Here is a 14,360-nt window from a genome sequence, read left to right as displayed (position 1 = left end):
GCCGCCCGGGGCGGAAGACAATTTTGCCGCCCTTTTATTTAGATATTTCAATTTACAAATTACCACAGATTTTTTTGTTTTAAATTGAAAGACGTTTATTATTCGTTACGCGCGTAGGAGTTACAGATACGTAGTTTTATTAATTATTCTTTGACGTAAGCTTACAACTATTGGGGTTAGTTTCCATAACATATAATAAAAATCATCACTTTGTCAAATTATTCTTTATTCTTTTCAAAATACGATCCAGTTACAAAACAAAGTATTGCAAATTGTCCTATGCTACAGACATGTAAAACAAATTGACAGATTAAACCATGTTTTATATTTCTATATAACGTGTAGACTCAGATATGACTAGACACGCCTCACTTATCTTAAAAATATTGTAGAAAAGCTATTTTCATTAGACAGAGTCCATTTTAGCACATTATAGCAAGGGTCTTCTGATTACCTTTGCCTCTGCGCAACTTATTAGATCACGGGCATGTACAAAATTTACTGTTAGATATTGCGTTAGAAAACAACATATTTTAATAAGTATGCAATTTAAAAATATAAACTTTTCATAACTACGAAATAAAACTTTTATATAAAAATGCAACCAAATAATTAATTACTTCACAGTATTAAAGTCATAAGTATATGTATAATTATATTACAGCGTAGCAAACGTTTTGTATATAAATATATCATGCCTAGTCATATGTGAGCTTTATAAGCTATGAGTAATTCGTAAATTTGACAAAAATATTGTTCATTTTAACCATTGAAGCGTAAACTACGATATTAAGTAATAAGCACTGTATGGCCCTGAATCCTGCACACACCTCCTAATTTTATTTTAAGTTACACCTGCCATTTTGTTATCCACCGAAAACGAAAGGGACGGATTGACAGCTGTTTATTTAAAAAGTAATAAATTAAATCAAATACGTATCTCACTGATATGTATCCCGTTTGACGTGTGCTGTCATCTTAATTCTACCGGGTTATAGGCCAATCTAAAATAAATTTCCGTCTAAAATTTACGTGTTTTCCGTGAATTTAAAATCTGTCGATTACTCGTCCCTTTCCTTTACGGCGGATAAGAAAATGACAGGTATAACTTAAATTAAATTTAGATAGTGTGTACTGAAATCAGTACCAATAGCGCTATACATTTACTTTAAACTTTACTTAATAAGTTACAACTAGATGTAACAGTAGACAGTAAAATATATTTATAGAGCTCAACGCACACAGAAGCGGTACCGGTAGTTTTCCGGGGCGAATTTTTTTTTTGGGTTTTGATTTTGTAAATGAACCTATCAAATCTTCAAGTAAGCGGACCCCGTGAAAACGAGACATCGCTTTAGAGATACGATGATGAATAAAAAAAATAAAGATGCGCCGGATACAGAATTGAAAACCGAATAGTTCGGGCCGAACTATTCGGTTTTGTGCTACGTCCATGGTAAATCCTCAAAAAGAGCCTAGTTTTACTAAAACCACCCGAGGAAGTAAACATACAAACAATTGTTGGACTATTATTAATGTAACAATCATAAGGGCGAAGTTACAAGAAATTCATTAGTTTATACATACATACATAAACTCACGCCCGTAATCCCTAATGGGGTGGGCAGAGCCACAAGTAATCAAAGACAACTGTCAGTTGACAACTGTGAGTTGTCATTAGTTTATCTTGTTTTCTAAAAAGAAATCAGTTCAATTAATAACTTTAATATACAAACATTGCGTTGGCAATTTCTTTAAAAAGCTTTATTTTCTATCTTATTTGGCTTGAAAATCAAATAAACTCAGGCCTTTACATCTTTGTCAAATGATTTAAGTAACGTTATATGGAATATAATTCAATTATATGGCATCAAAACCGAGTATACCGAATATTCATCGTATCTCTAATAAAAAAAATCACACCCTAGAAACTTGCCGGTACAGCCTCTGTGTGGATTGAGCTTAACTCATCTTCTTTCACTAAAAACCTGAACTAGAAATTATTGCACTAAAAATAATAATAATATTAACAATTACATTAAGGACACGATACATTTTTGGTGCAAATGTTGGTAAAAGCTTTGTCTTAAAACACTCTACTTGTCTTTATTTAATTATGAAAGTTCATTAAGAGAAATATATTATTTAATCACAGAATCAGGCCACGAGATCGAAAGAATGGGTACATTGATTATTTATTATTTGTAAATTATGTGGATGATATAACGTCGCACTATAGTGAAAAACACGTAAGCGGCGCCATTTTGGAAAATCATTAGGGGGTTTAAAATGGCCACATCGAAGCAATTCATCTAAGAAAGCAATAGTGCTATTTGACATTTGTTTGTATTGCGCACTTACTTTATATGCGCAAATGTCAAATTGCAACATTGCTTTCTTGGATGAATATCTTACTAGTGTAGTATACGTGGCGATATAATTAAGGGTTTTTTTTTAAAGAAAATTGTCAAAGGTAGGCTTACATGATTTTCTCTATATGGCGAAGGTAATGTAATAATATCATTGTGTGGATGGGGTGATCTTATGTTTACAAGATTAACAGACATATAATGTGGCTAAAAAACAAGTTATTTTGCTTAAACCCATTCTGTTTATAAAATTGTAATGATTCGTAATTTCAAGGCCAGAAACAACTGCGACATAACACGCGCATTCTGATGCGATAAATATAAGTTCCGACCAGCGTTGCCAGACGTCCCGATTTTTAAATCAAAATTTTAATGTCACGCACAGAACAGGCTCAGTCCCGCTTTTCGGGAATAACTCGACCGTGCGTGCAACGTACTGAGAAAGCGCGGGCGGATGGCACAGATAAGTGTGGACTGGCCGTCTGGCCGGCGGTAGGGTAAATCTGATTGAAAATATCATATTTTTATTAAAATACATTTTCTATAGATATTTTTGCTATCTATTGTCACGTAAACGTAATTTGAACTCAAATTAAAAGATAAATATTCAAAAACTTTTTATTATATACGTTTTTTTCACTATGTCCGGCTTTCGACGAAAGAATCCCGCTTTTTTCATTTAAAAAGTTACAAAATCCCGACTTGGCAAAAAAAATCTGGCAACGCTGGTTCCGACCAATAGTGGTAAGACGTTTATCTATGTAGACAAGATACCACACGCCGGACACTCCATACAAAAATCTCACTCTTACCATTCTAACGCGCTCTCCTTTACTCCTTACCGGACGCAGAGGGAGTGAGGTCGGCGCCCGAAACGAATTGGTGCGGGATGGAGAATTACCATTCTATACGTGGTACTATTCTTTATTCTATGAATATACTGGTTTTATCGGCCGAAGCCTGCGTTGTTTTTCGCTCTTAATTAAGGAATATTACTCTAATATTTTGATAAATTTGCGCTTTTAACCAATTTAACATGTAATTTATAAAACCACAATGGAATGCACACACACACAATGCGTCTCAATCACACGAATTCGAGTCTAAAATATAATAATATAAAAAAAAATAAAGCACCTCGACAGAAATATAAATAACTAAAATAATTTTAGGTAGATATCAATAACTATATTTTTACAATATACATAAGTAGGGACCTATTAATATAAAGTAGACAAATCGGAGCCCATTTTAATAGATACTGCATACAATTATGCCTTGGGTAGTAAATAATTCATTACAAATCTGGAGGTCTAAAAAAGCACTTTGCGCATATAAAAAAACAGTGCGCAATGTCAACAAAATGTCAATTAGCAATGTGGCTTTTTAACCCCATTTAAACTATATTTTTGTATTAAAATACAACTGATTCTTTTTATAGTTCATAACATACCTGTTCCGTATAAAATAACTTTATAAATAAATATTAATTTCTTAGATCTGTAGATATTTACGTCCTTTTTAAAATGATGGACCATTATATGGAAAGTCTGATCAATGATCATCTATCACCAACACTACATTATACATTCATCTTAGGACTTCGTATCAAAAATGTAAAATGGCTGCAAGCAAGGTATCTTCTGATATAGCTCTGTCCACCCCTTTAGTATTTTACCTACATAAATCAACGCTAATGTCTTTTTAAACGCAAATAAATGTAACGGAAGCGGGATCCCTAAATATAAGTCGTACTTCTAAGCTAGGCTTGAAAGCGGTTAAGGTATAAAGTTACGCTACCGGTATGAAATAACGGTACCGATATCCTATTTGATAATCATCATCATCGCCAGCCCATTAACGTCCCCACTGCTGGGGCACAGGCCTTCCCTATGGATGGATAGGGAGATCGGGCCTTAAACCACCACGCGGGCCCAGTGCCGATTGGTGGTTATTAACGACTGCTAATGCAGCCGGGACCAACGGCTTAACGTGTCTTCCGAAGCACGGAGGAGCTCGAGAAGAAAACTTTTTTTTTTGTGGACACCCATCCTATGACTGGCCTTTGCGAAAGTTGCTTAACTTCAACAATCGCAGACCGAGCGCGTTTACCGCTGCACCACCGAGCTCCTCATTCGATAATCAAATAATGTTTTGTTTGTTTTATTTTTTATTTTTCTTATTTGTTTTTTATTGTTGTTTTATTTATAATGTTTTAATAATGTTGACATGATTTTTGATTTTGCACGCCATAAATACATTTTCATATTCATTATGGCTTGATAAAAATGTAATGAAACACTCTTATTATGAGCAAATAAAATATTATCTATCTATCTATCGTAACCTTATACCTTATAATGCCTTATCCAGTATGAAATTACGATACCGATTTTTTTATTGGATATTCAAATCCGTACCACAATTTCATACCGGTAGCATAAACTTATACCTTAATCGCTTCCATGGCCTGCCTTTAAGTAATTAAGTCTGACGACAAGCTGACTGTAACAGTAGAGGTTCGGTTCCCTGTGATTTCTTCGAAGGTTCCAAGATATTCTAGATATCTTCAGACTACAATCAATCAACAGCCACCATAAACACCTCAAAACTCTATTTAAAGCCGACTGCATATCCGCTCTTGTCGCACAACCATGCATGAATTTAATAGTGTGGGAGTAAGACAAAACACAACTTAAAGCCGTCTATACAAACATACATCCGTCCTTGTCGCACAACCATACATGAGTCTGTTACGTGCGAGAGTGAGACAATACTCAAAACTCAATCCTTGTCACCCAACCATGTAAGTGACGATGCGTGTGACAGTGCCACGAGGCAAAACTCAAAGCCGTCTATAGAAACTATCCATCCTTGTCGCACAACCATGCATGAGATGACGTGTGGGAGTGAGACGAAGCTAGTTTAGTAGAAGAAGAGTAGTCGCTCTTGTGCCGTGCCGGAGAGCAGACGCCACCCGCGCTTGATGTTCAGGTACTGGATTATAGCGCGTACGCAGATTAGGATGCCTGGAAAATAATAATAATAATAATGATTTCTTTCAGGCAAGGTAAACAATGACAACCGGAAGTTGTAGTAATTAAAAAAATATATAAAAAAAGTGGTTAAAAAATAATTTACTGAAAACTGAAACCTAGTTAACTACATTATTATTTAACCACCCCGGACACTACCTCCATACAAAAATCTCATTCTTTACTCAAACAATGAATAATAATAATAATAATAACTTTATTTACTTAAAACAGGGTTCAGACATAATTTCTTAGTATAAGTAACGCATTATAAACTTAGTCTAGTGTTCACTAGTATCTGAACTAGGCCGAGCCTGTATCTCAGATACTAGTCCCTTCCTTGTGTACAATATAAATACAATGCGTAACAAACAGAGTGAGTATAAAGCGCAGTATATGGACCAGGAAAACAATAAGCAAGCATCACAAACATAGAGCATAGAGCAACAGGGACCTCCTTGGTTCATCACAAACAATCATCAGACCATTCTTATTTTACTGTCACAAACAAATTTTCAACCTTGTCATAGTTCTGTTGTTTTAGCCAAACTGTCAGTATTTGCTTACACGTGTAATAATTTTGCGGGTAAAATAATAATATTCTATTTAATTTATTGTAGAGCATGGGGGCAAGAAAGCAATTGAATGTATTAATATAGAATGTTTTGAATGTTATCGTGGGACATACTTTATCCTTTCGACGACGCAACTGGTTCCGCTCGACATTAAATGGAAGATTTTTGTGTTGTCGCAGCACAGTATCTCTGATGTACAACTGTCTCACGGATAGAACATCGCATTCCTTATAAAGTTCTTCAGTGGGGTACCTGTAAGACTTGAAATGCATAACCTTTAGTAAGGCTCGCTGTGCTCTTTCAACTTTAAGCATGTGCGTCTTACATGCACCACCCCAAGAAGTTATGCAGTATGACAGCAGAGACTGTGCCATGGCGAAATAAACAGTTTTAATGAGAGCAGGGTCAGCCACATGCCGGAGAGTTTTAAATACATAAATTAGCCTTCTGACTCTCTCTGACAGGGCATTGATATGTGGCTCCCATTTGAGATGTTGGTCTAAAAGAACGCCCAGGTATTTTACAGTTTCAGTTCTTTGTAAGTAGGGACAGAAACAGGACTTATCTTGAAGATGGAAGTTGCTACATGTGTGTGCTCGGATTCCAAATAGATGTTCCGAAGGGATTTGTTTTTTCGTGATGCCGAACGTGATGTAACTGGTTTTATTGATGTTTATAGTAAGTATATTTTTGTTCAGCCACCTCATGACCCTATGTAAACCATCTTCGGCCTTAAGCCCAGCCTCCTCCCAAGTTTTCCCATGGAATATTAGAGCTGTGTCATCAGCAAATGTAAATATTTTACAATTTTCAATTTTTAAGTTGCAGAGTTCATTAATATATATCAGGAAGAGGCTGGGCCCAAGAACACTTCCTTGGGGAACACCGTAAATAATAGAGGCGTCTTCACTCAAGTATTCACCCACCTTGACTCGCTGTACTCTTTGGTGTAAGTAGTCTTTGAATATGTTAAGTGCCATCCCTCGAACACCAATCAGTTCCATTTTATTTAGCAGGATGGGAATAGAGACTGCGTCAAAGGCTTTAGCCAAGTCAAGGAACACCCCCACACATTTATTCCTGTTATCTGTGAGACGAGCTATGTGATTCGTGAGGTCAACCACAGCATCCGCGGTCGATTTCCCAGACCTAAATCCATATTGATGACTGGATATTATGTTTTCCCTTGCTAGAAAAGATAAAAGTCTCTTGTTCAATATCTTTTCAAATACTTTAGATAAAGCTGACAAGACTGATATTGGACGATAGTTACCGACACAGTCTCTGCTTCCGGCCTTATGAATAGGGTGAACAATTGAAATTTTAAATACGTGCGGAAAAACACCATTTTTAATGCACAGATTTATGACGTGTGTGAGGGGAGGCACAATAGTATGTGCAGCCATTTTCAGTAACTTGGTTGTGATGCCATCCCACCCCACAGCACTATCACTTTTTAGGTTCAGAATTATGGTTTCGACTTCAGAGCATGTCGTTTCCAACAATGACATAGAGTTTTGTGGAGAGGAATTGCTATCTGCACTAAGAGTATCATCACCGTGATGAGGAGTCTTGGTGAGAATGTTGTTAGCTAGGACACCGCCCACGTGCCTAATGGTAGGTACTGACATCGAGACAAAAGTTTGTTGTATGGGAGTCCCCGTTAATTTTTATTTTTTTTTGTATTTCTTGTTATAGCGTCAACAGAAATAAATTATCTGTGAAAATTTAACTATCTATCACGGTTCATGAGATATATCCTGGTGACAGGCGGACGGACGAACGGACATCGGAGTCTTAGTAATAGGGTCCTGTTTTACCCTTTGGGTACGGAACCCTAAAAAAGAGTACTCACCGAAAGCCATGATGAGCCACCACAGCCACGAGTTCTCATGTGAAGCGAGCTCGGTGGAATGCTTGACGATGAGCGTCCACTTGGCCAGGGACAAGCCGAACCCCGCCAGCGCGCCGTAGCGGCTCGCCACCGTGTGGCAGAAGCACATCAGCAACAGAAACCCTATCCAGTTGAACAGGAATGCCACTGGAACAACCAAATTACATATGTAAATTACTTATTACACTTGAGCAACGCAGAAAGCGAGGCGATCTTATAGAGACATATAAAATATTACATGACCATTACGATGTGCAACAATTAAAGGATATCTTTAAACTCAGCAAAAATGTGAATCTGAGAGGACATTCATTAAAGCTGTACAAGCCTTTGTGTGCTAGTAACCCAAAACATAATTTCCTGCCAAATCGCGTTGTGGACTCTTGGAATAAGCTCCCAGAATCAATAGTTAGTGCACCATCAGTGAACTCCTTTAAACACAGACTAGATATTTACCACATGAACATTGATAATAGAAAATAACAATCTTAAAAACAAGTGCAGTGAAGTACACGCATCAGCTCTGAGCTGCTAGTGTACATAAACAAATATAATAAATATAATACAAATAATGTATACTATTTAGAAAGACTCATAAACAAATGAGGGGTATAAACAAGGGAGGGGACAAATGAATTCCAGGCAAAATTCCCTAACAAAAATATAGATGGCACTGTCCACCTTAACCCTTTCACGGACAGAGACCATGGGCCATTGATGGTACATAATAGGTAGTATGACACCTTAGAATCGGAACGTTATTAGACGTTCTGTCGTTGAAAGTGTTAACTGCTTGTAACTTTGCAATGAATAAATGAACATGAATAACATCTTCGTTTAACCTTGTAATTTCAAGGATATCAGACAAAAGGCTTGCCATCTATCACGTTGGTCTAACAGAAAGCTTGGTGAGCTCTGCTAAGTTCGTCTTGCGATGGTTGTGCTCTGACTACCCCAATTGGGTTATAGTCGTAAGCATAAAATGTATAAATTAAAAAATGTTTTGTTTATATTTGCTTTGACGTTTTGTCGCGTTTTTCTATGACGTCTCTGGTTGCTTTTTCATACAAATTCCATAGTAATTTCGCGTTTTGACGTTAAGTAAAAAATAACTGATTTGACTAGTTGGAAACTACCCTATTAGATCTGTCAAAGTACGCCAGCTAGTGTTGTGACCATTAGCATAGTGATGTATCATTGGAGATTAGGTCGATCGATTCTTTTCTGTCTAACGTTACTTACCGAAGAATGAAGTGAGGAACATGATGTCGGTTCCGAGCAGGCTGTTCTCAGGGTCGAGGGGCTCGGCGCTGCCCTCAGTCGGCTCCACAGTCACGAACGCCGCGAAAGTGGGGTGGTGCGGCGGCGGACCTTGCAGCTGAAAGAAAGAAGCGTTTATTATATCATCATCATCATCAATTTAAGAGCCACGCTCTTGTCGGTGCAGCATTTTCCATGCTACTTTTTTAAGGAAGAATAGGGCAGTGGTTTCCCTCTTGCTTTCCGCCCCGCAGTACTCTGTCTGACGCAAGTGGGATGGCGCTCAGAGTAGTTTATTACATAGACGACACCATAATGACAAAAAACCAAACACGGAATAACACATACCTTACAATCAAAACACGTAATAAAAATAACTTACACAAGAGAGTACAAATAAATAGACTATAAACATTAAGGCAGATATCTCCCTGTTGCCCAGAGAGCAATGGAAAGAGCTCTCGGCATTTCCTTACGTGACCGGAAGAGAAATACTTGGGTTCGATCTAAAACCAAGGCTAGGGATGTGGTAAAAGTAATTGCCGAACGCAAGTGGATATGGGCGGGACACATTTCTCGAATGAGCAAAGAAAGATAGACCCACTGGACCACGGAGGCTGTTAACCAATCAAACTTATAGGAAACGATTCAAAAGAAAATATATACTACAGCATTCAGAAGAAGGAGTGGTCATAGCTTAGCTAATTCATGAATAGCTGTTCTCGTTGGAGGATAGACTCTACCTGACACTTTGCTCATAGTAAAAAGAAAAAAAAAGAAAATCCTGATTGCAGATTTAAACAGGAAAAAAAATACAAAAAAGAAGTATTATTTCTATGATTATACAACTGCACTATAGGTACTAACTTAATTATAATTATACATTCCTATAAATGGTATTCAATGACGTATTTCGAACGACCTACGATTGTCTGTCTGCAGGCTATAATAACAAACAAATGCTCTAGCTACGTACCTAACTACTACTATAACTACTGTACTTGGCATACCTTCAGAAAAAAAAACATAAACATATACATCACGCCTGTATCCCCGATGGGGTAGGCAGAGGTGTATAGAACATACACTCACTTCATATCAGCTATGTTTAAGTGTTGGGGTGTCGGGGTTGGACCATAAGCCCACCGCGCTGGTCCAGTGCGTGTTGTTGATCAGCAGGATGTACCGCGCGCAGGCGAGGTTGGCTTGGGCTCCGAAATTACAAACCTCACCAACCCTGGTGTCAGGGTTATTATTGAGCCGCCAAAGGCCCCTGACATGGCTCATGTAACAACTACTTACTTACATCAGTAAGTAGTAACGGGGACCAACGGCTTAACGTGCCTTCGGAAGCACAGATCATTTTACTTTCGGACAATCAGGTGATCAGCCTGTAACGTCCTAACCAAACTAGGGATCACAGAGTGATTCGTTGATCAGCAGGATGTACCGCGCGCAGGCGAGGTTGGCTTGGGCTGAATTGATTTGGAATTCCATAGCATAGTCTGCTTACCCCGGTGGGAAATAGGCATGAGTTTATGTATGTGTCATATAATATAATCCCTTATTTCTGATAGGTTTTCACAAATAGTTAACTTAATAGTGTGTAACATTTGTTTTTTCTTAACACTACATTATTTTTAGTTTACTGACATCTTTATATTTTTTTCAATTTTCCTTTGTGTCTGTTTGCGCTTTGGCAAATGCCTCTCCTAGAGTACTGTCATGAGCAATATCATGTACCCACTTTAGAACCCTGTATTTGACATTTAATGAGACTTACGGTTTAATTCACATCTGTTTATTTGTCGTATCTATTATGTATACTTTAACCCCTTGGCATACTATCTACCTTTGACTAATACTTTCATATTTTTCGTAATCCCTTAATTCATATATTTTCTTCATAATTATATTTGCTTATTTTCTTATTTATTGTAAGTAAATCCCGACACTTTTTGTTGGCACGATAGTTCAAAGTATTTATAAGCGTAACTTAGGTACTGGCAGAATATCAGTGTTGCTGAGAGTGGTATTTCTACTATTCTTCGCAACAACATGCTGAGTCAGTCCCTTTTCCCTGGCAGTGTATTTTTTGATTTGTATACTGATCTTTATCTTCTCTACTATTGTACTGCACTGTTTTAGGAATAAAGTTATTCTATTCTATTCTATTAATTTGTCAAAAAAGTTAATGTGACATGGTTTCAATGTGTATACACATTAGTACATGTGACCGTACACCATAATGTATGTATGTACAAAGATATAAAGTTTGTATAAAAGGTTTTTTACCTGTGGAGGGCCCTCTCCTTCCATCTGTTTCTCCCGTTGCACTTCTTCATAAGTGGGCAGCTTGGAATTAGCTGCGACATCATATGGCGGTGGTGCGGAGAAATCAGCTTGTGGGGGCGGGATATCTGTGTTATCTAGAATGTAAAATGACAAACTTAAAATATATTATATGCTTATTTAAATACATTTGGTGCTAAATGCAGTATTGGAAGGGATAGTGGAAAGAGGGCACCTCAACGCTGAAACAAATGCAGTCGGCAGGTGGTATGGCTGGATATTTCCCTTTGTGGGTTTCCCTAAGGATGGTTGAGTGCTAAGAAAACAAAATCCTTTACCTATAATTTTGTCCACATCGTGTGCTAGGGTTTCGAAAAAACATTGTTAAAAAAGCTGTTAATAAACTATATTATTAGTGTGGTACATACATGTACAACCTAGATAATAGATGTTATTATGTTATAAAAACAATGTACCTACATAGATTACAATTTTAATGTAATCATTACATTTGTATAGAAATTCAACATCCTTAGTTCATATAGAATGGATGTAATGATTAGATACTAGTGTATAATAATAATAAAGAGTACTCTTTTATTATATCCTATAATAGTGCTGATTTCATCGGACTTAAACATAATTTTTTTTCCTTGGACAGTCCTAAAATTACCAGGGTAACATAACAGGGGTAGGCAGAAATGGATAGTATATAAACGCACTATTCACCAGTTATGTTTAAGCCCCATGTAATAAGGGCCAAGGGCCATTAGCCGGGTACTAATCCTGGAAACCACATGATATCAAATCCATGATCCAAATGTGCATTAAAACTCAAAGTCGTATTCAGTGGTTTACAGCATGAATTGTGATTCGAACGCATAACACTAATGTATCAATATAAAATAATAAGTGTTTGCCAAAATCAGCACCCATGTTTAGTATTATTTACTTAAAAATGCCACCTAGTCATGAGCAATACTATGAACTTTAGAACTCTGTCACAAATATTTAACATTTAGTGAGACTACAGTTTAATTTGTCACAAAAGTTAATAACCAAAGTGTAGGTATTCAAAGTGTATATTAGTATTAATACTTATGACAGTACATAGTATCCTATGGTTGTTTAAATTATATTAATCACTTATGTTCAATGCGATCATCCCCATTCATCCCTATTTCTCTCTGTTAATAATATTTCGATAATCCATAACATATGTGGCAGATATGCTATCAGATACTTATTAGATAGATCCTATTTCTGAAAAAGCAAAAGATTTATATAAAACAGTTAACCATTCTTTAAGAAAATAACTTGTAGAGCTCATTTAGCTTAGTTTATCTATGACAAGAATAATAATTTCGATCACCGAATGGCATGGCTACACTTACGCCGCTATTGTTGTTTAGTTTAAGAGGTTTTATGTGAAGATTTTCATTTGTACTAAGTCTTTCGGGAGGTGGCATTATCTGTCCCAGAAAAAAACCCTTTGTAATAGTTAAATATTAAAAATAAAGACAGTTTATCAGCCGGAAAGAGCCGACACAGGCCCCTAGTTTATATGTAACAAGTCATAGATAAAGAGCACATTGTAGTATTGAACAATATCATTGAAATTCATTGAACACAGGATGGTGATTCATCAATACATATTTCAATAAAAAGGGACATTATCTTTGTTGTTAGGCTACATTACAATTAAACTTGAATTATGCTATTATCTATTAATCTTTACATTGTTGATATTGATGTAAACAAAATGTTTATCTCATTCTTATAAATTTTATAAGATAATAAGTAGAAGTTGATAAAATATTTAATCACTCTACACATGATTCAAGTTTATTGTTTATATTTAGATAACTACAGAAATCTTAAAATAACTATTTAATCAAATATTAACAATTACAATTTTAAGTCTAGCTTACAGCAATAGACTTTAAATTACCCTCTTAAGCATGATCTGATCAACAAACATCTTTTAAGGAAAATGTGAATGGTCTTTTATCACAAACATTGCACATTAATAATATTTCCTTTCCTTAAACGTCAGAAAGGAGGTTTTTCCGACAGATTTTACAAAGTGTTTTATAAGAAAAATCAGAAAGATTTTCAACTAGAATCAGCTTTTATATCAATAGGGTAGGTACAAATTATATAAAAGAATATAATTTATTATCAAAAGCGAGGAACAATGAACTTGCGTGCGCTAGTGATAAACTAATATTTACGATGTACTTACTGATATCAAGGAATGGTGGCGGCATATTGTTGTCTATTGAACTCGGAAGGATCACTCGTAGGTGAGCCGTCGGCAAGACAGTCTCAGCGCGAGGGAGACTCTGCAAAACACAACCACTTTCACACATCACTGTCTACGCAACCAGTTACATAAATAAACAATTAATAAATTTGCCACCCAGCTTACCATATTTGCTGTCGTATTAGGATTCGCAGAACGCACAATTATCACTTTTTTCATGAATACGTGTACTGACAATTACGATCGACACATTTTACTACCGTATACACATCGTTCAAGGTTTTTCAATACAAATTATCAAATCAAAGCGAGAGGCGCACCCCCAACCCGACCGCAAGCAGACTTCGCCATTCATTCAATGACATTTACGTTCAGAATTCCGCGGTTAGTAGTTATTTTTCACAAAAAGAAATATTATTTACTTGTAATATTTTATAAATAGATGGCTTATGATTGTTTTATCCATATTTTTGGCTAAAATTGATAGTTTTTGATATATTAATATGGTTTTCAGAAAGATTTAAAGATTATTTTTTATCAGAAATGATGATTATTATTTCAGAACGTCAATCAAAAACGTCAATAATAAAATAATGTAGCCAACAACGAAAAATTATTCGGTGTTAGTATTTTTGTTAGTAAGTTCTGTATTTTACTTTTTTCGTTCAG

At 36.1% G+C, this 14,360-nt stretch overlaps 1 protein-coding gene across 1 annotated transcript; it reads right to left on the bottom strand.

The window, feature by feature from the left end:
- Positions 1-225: 225 nt before the first annotated feature.
- LOC126375621 (NEDD4 family-interacting protein 1-like) lies at positions 226-14,053 on the bottom strand. The gene is made up of 6 exons (XM_050022604.1): positions 13,857-14,053; positions 13,671-13,770; positions 11,429-11,562; positions 9,116-9,251; positions 7,835-8,020; positions 226-5,398 (listed from the first exon to the last, which is right to left on the bottom strand). Exons 1-6 carry the CDS (start codon positions 13,908-13,910, stop codon positions 5,295-5,297), a joined length of 714 nt encoding a protein of 237 aa, XP_049878561.1. The 5' UTR covers positions 13,911-14,053; the 3' UTR covers positions 226-5,294.
- Between the last annotated feature and the right edge of the window lie 307 nt (positions 14,054-14,360).

The sequence above is a fragment of the Pectinophora gossypiella genome, chromosome 19 (assembly GCF_024362695.1).
Source record: "Pectinophora gossypiella chromosome 19, ilPecGoss1.1, whole genome shotgun sequence".
In the NCBI taxonomy this organism is placed as follows: domain Eukaryota; kingdom Metazoa; phylum Arthropoda; class Insecta; order Lepidoptera; family Gelechiidae; genus Pectinophora; species Pectinophora gossypiella.
Note: the sequence above shows the minus strand (reverse complement) of the source record. Positions and strands in the feature narration are given on the sequence as shown.

What these genes read in the sequence shown, in the direction of transcription:
- LOC126375621 (XM_050022604.1), bottom strand. Translation starts at nt 13,910, where the DNA reads ATGAAAAAAGTGATAATTGTGCGTTCTGCGAATCCTAATACGACAGCA. An exon ending in GCCACCATTCCTTGATATCA is followed by an intron (nt 11,563 to 13,670) that starts GTAAGTACATCG and finishes TTTACATTCTAG; the next exon opens with ATAACACAGATATCCCGCCC. An exon ending in GTTCCTCACTTCATTCTTCG is followed by an intron (nt 8,021 to 9,115) that starts GTAAGTAACGTT and finishes TGGTTGTTCCAG; the next exon opens with TGGCATTCCTGTTCAACTGG.